Source organism: Ursus maritimus, unplaced genomic scaffold, assembly GCF_017311325.1.
Source record: "Ursus maritimus isolate PB19 unplaced genomic scaffold, ASM1731132v1 scaffold_16, whole genome shotgun sequence".
In the NCBI taxonomy this organism is placed as follows: domain Eukaryota; kingdom Metazoa; phylum Chordata; class Mammalia; order Carnivora; family Ursidae; genus Ursus; species Ursus maritimus.
Genome location: NW_024424008.1, coordinates 44,339,259 through 44,342,197, shown reverse-complemented (window position 1 = coordinate 44,342,197; position 2,939 = coordinate 44,339,259). Strand labels below are relative to the sequence as shown.

At 41.3% G+C, this 2,939-nt stretch overlaps 1 protein-coding gene across 1 annotated transcript; it reads right to left on the bottom strand.

Annotated features, from left to right (window-relative positions):
• Positions 1–519: 519 nt before the first annotated feature.
• On the bottom strand, positions 520–2,458 carry LOC103656260 (olfactory receptor 145-like). Its single transcript, XM_008683618.1, has one exon. The coding sequence runs from the start codon at positions 1,546–1,548 to the stop codon at positions 613–615; it is 936 nt and encodes a 311-aa protein (XP_008681840.1). The 5' UTR covers positions 1,549–2,458; the 3' UTR covers positions 520–612.
• Between the last annotated feature and the right edge of the window lie 481 nt (positions 2,459–2,939).

Below are 2,939 nucleotides of genomic sequence, written 5' to 3'. Positions count from 1 at the left end.
TGGAAGCATGGAAAGAACATTCTGGTTGCAGTGTAGATAGTGGATTTCAAGGGGTAAAGGTAAGAGAGGGATAGTCCAGTCAGGAGGCCAGTTTCGAGATGACAAATGATAGTGCCATTAGGAGAACAAGAACTGTATACACTTAATAAATTGGGTGTGAAGGACAAGCAAAGAGAGAGGAATCAAGGAAAATACTAGTTTGGGATCTGAGCGATTGAGTAGAGGATGGTGCCATTGATGATGATGGAGACCTCAGGAAGAGAAGAGAGTCTGTGAATGTTCCCTCTAAAGAGGAAAACAGTAGGAAGGAAGAAAGAGAGAGAGAAAGAACAGGAAAAAGGAAGAGAGGAGAAAACATAGTATTAGGCCCCCAATACTATTCTATAAATGTCCATTTGCATTAATTTATTCATCCCAATAACCCTATAAAGTAATATGATATCCCTATTTTGAAGAGTTTTCAGCCTGGGCCTTCCAATTCCAAGTCCAACACTCTCATTTCTTTCTCTATGAAAAAAAAAAACCCAAAACAAAAGACAAACCTCTATAAAGGAACAAAAAGAATTTTAAAAGAAAGCTGTATATTCTTACGATAATTCACACTGCTTCAGCTCAGGAAAATGTTTTTCTATTCACGCTTTTTTTCAGGGCAACCTTAACCTCCTTGTTCCTAAAGCTATAGATCAGAGGATTGAGCATAGGCACCACAATGGTATAGAACACAGTGGACACTTTCCCCTGGTCCATGGACAAAACAGAAGAAGGATGAAGATACATGAATGCCCCTGACCCAAAGAAAACAGAAACAACAATTATATGTGAGCTACAGGTGCTGAAGGCTTTGGACCTTCCTTCAGTAGAACGGATCCGAAGGATGCTGGCGAGGATGAAAGTGTAAGAGACAATGATAGTGAGGCTGGGCACGCCGACATCAAAGCCCACAACAATGAGAACTACCAGTTCATTGATGTAAGTGCTTGTGCAGGAGAGCTCCAGGAGGGGGAGGATGTCACACATGTAGTGGTTGATGGTGTTGGCATCACAGAAGTTCAGCCTCAGCATGCATCCTGTGTGGGCCCAGGCACCAATAAATGCCCCCACATATACAATCACAGCCAGCAGAGAACAGACCCGAGGGGACATGGTGACTGTATACAGCAGGGGCTTGCAAATGGCCACATAGCGATCATAGGCCATTACTGTCAATACATAGCACTCTGCACTGACAAAGAAGCAGTAGAAAAAGAGCTGAGTCATGCAACCTGCATAGGAGATGGTATTCAGCTCTGACACAAAGTTTACCAGCAGTTTTGGGGTGATGACGGAAGAGTAACAGAGGTCGATAAAGGATAAATTAAAGAGGAAGTAGTACATGGGAGTGTGAAAGTGAGAATTCAGTCCAATTAGAGTGACCAAGCCCATGTTTCCTGCCACAGTGACAATGTAGATTCCTAGGAAAAGAAAGAACAGGGGCAGCTGGATATCTGAATATTTGGTTAAACCCACAAGGATAAACTCAGTGACTAAGGAACTGTTTCCCATATCCATGCTCTTCCAGTAGGATCTGAAAGATAGGAGAGTAAAATCATATTGAGGCAGAATCCAGATTTCCTATGCAATCCCATGCCCAGTCCATTCTGGAGCCAAGAAGCCAACGGACTCTGCTGAGGTTTAACTATTTTACAGGAAGGTGTATCTGGCTCTGCTCATACAAGGAAGACAAGTATCTGAGAGGCATCAACATAGTTTCAAGTAACACTGGGAGAAATATTTCAAGAGGGGAAGAAATATAGAAATTTATCATATTTTCTCTGTTTCAATTTGTCCAGTTTGTACTTGTTAATCTTTAATCACCACACTTCATCTACCTATCCTGGCCACAGATCCAGACTGACAATGTGTAAGGTGGAGATCATGAGAGCATGTCCATAGCAGAGTTGGGGAAAGAGACTTGCAGAGACTCTTTGGTTTCCCAAGCACACACATGAAGAAAGTCATTAAGTCAGGAGTGGAAGCTAGGTTTCCTCCATAGGAAATTCTCTAAGGATTGGAGACAATCCTTCTGCAAACCCCATAATCTCAGCACTACTTCTAATCTCTATTTTCTTCCTATGCAGACACTGTAATCATCAGGGTCAGAGCTGATAAAAGCAGAAAATTTTATTACTTTCAATGGCTCTGAGTTTTGAAGGACATAAAAACATAAAGAGCTCAATGCTTACTCTTCTTTGCCTAGTGGCATCACAACTGCCTTGTGGTTTCCTCTCCAACACTGCTCTCCAAAAGGAAAGTTCTGCTGCTGTGGGCAGTAACAGAGATGAACCAAACACTTCGTCTTCCATTTGCGTGGAAGGCTCAGAGAATTTATAATCTCAGTCTCTGACTTGCTCTGAGACTCATTCAGATAAAGATCATTATTTTAATAATGATTTTGCCCAGAGGTGATCATTAAACTACAAAAAAAAAAAAAAAGAATATAAACAGCACTCCTTGTTTTCAACATAATAACAGGGAGCATCATGTACGTGATCTTGCTCTGAGCTTGAAGGTCTTGGGGGTTTAATACAGGCTTTCCTAGGAGACTCTCCATAGTTCAAACCCTTTGGGAAGGACAGGTGTATGAAACTGTTTATACATGAATGAAGACGCTTATACCCTCGTGTCTTTGGGAGCTCAATATTCTACTCAAAATTGCACATTCTTCCAGGACAAATGAGGTAGAGATCTTTTCTCTCTTCTTTCTCCTAGTGCTTCTTTGGCTTTTAGGCACAACTGCTAACACATGGCTAATCATATTTTAAATACCTATACAATATTACCTGTACATACATATCGTCACACACATGATCATATGATGCATTCTTTGTATCTTTTAGACACATCACTTCCTGTACCTTTTTCCTGGCAGTCTCTTTCCTGTCTTAGTTCCCCTTCACCCA

Bases quoted from the DNA above. Each gene is read 5' to 3' on its own strand.
- LOC103656260 (XM_008683618.1), bottom strand. From the start codon at position 1,548: ATGGATATGGGAAACAGTTCCTTAGTCACTGAGTTTATCCTTGTGGGT.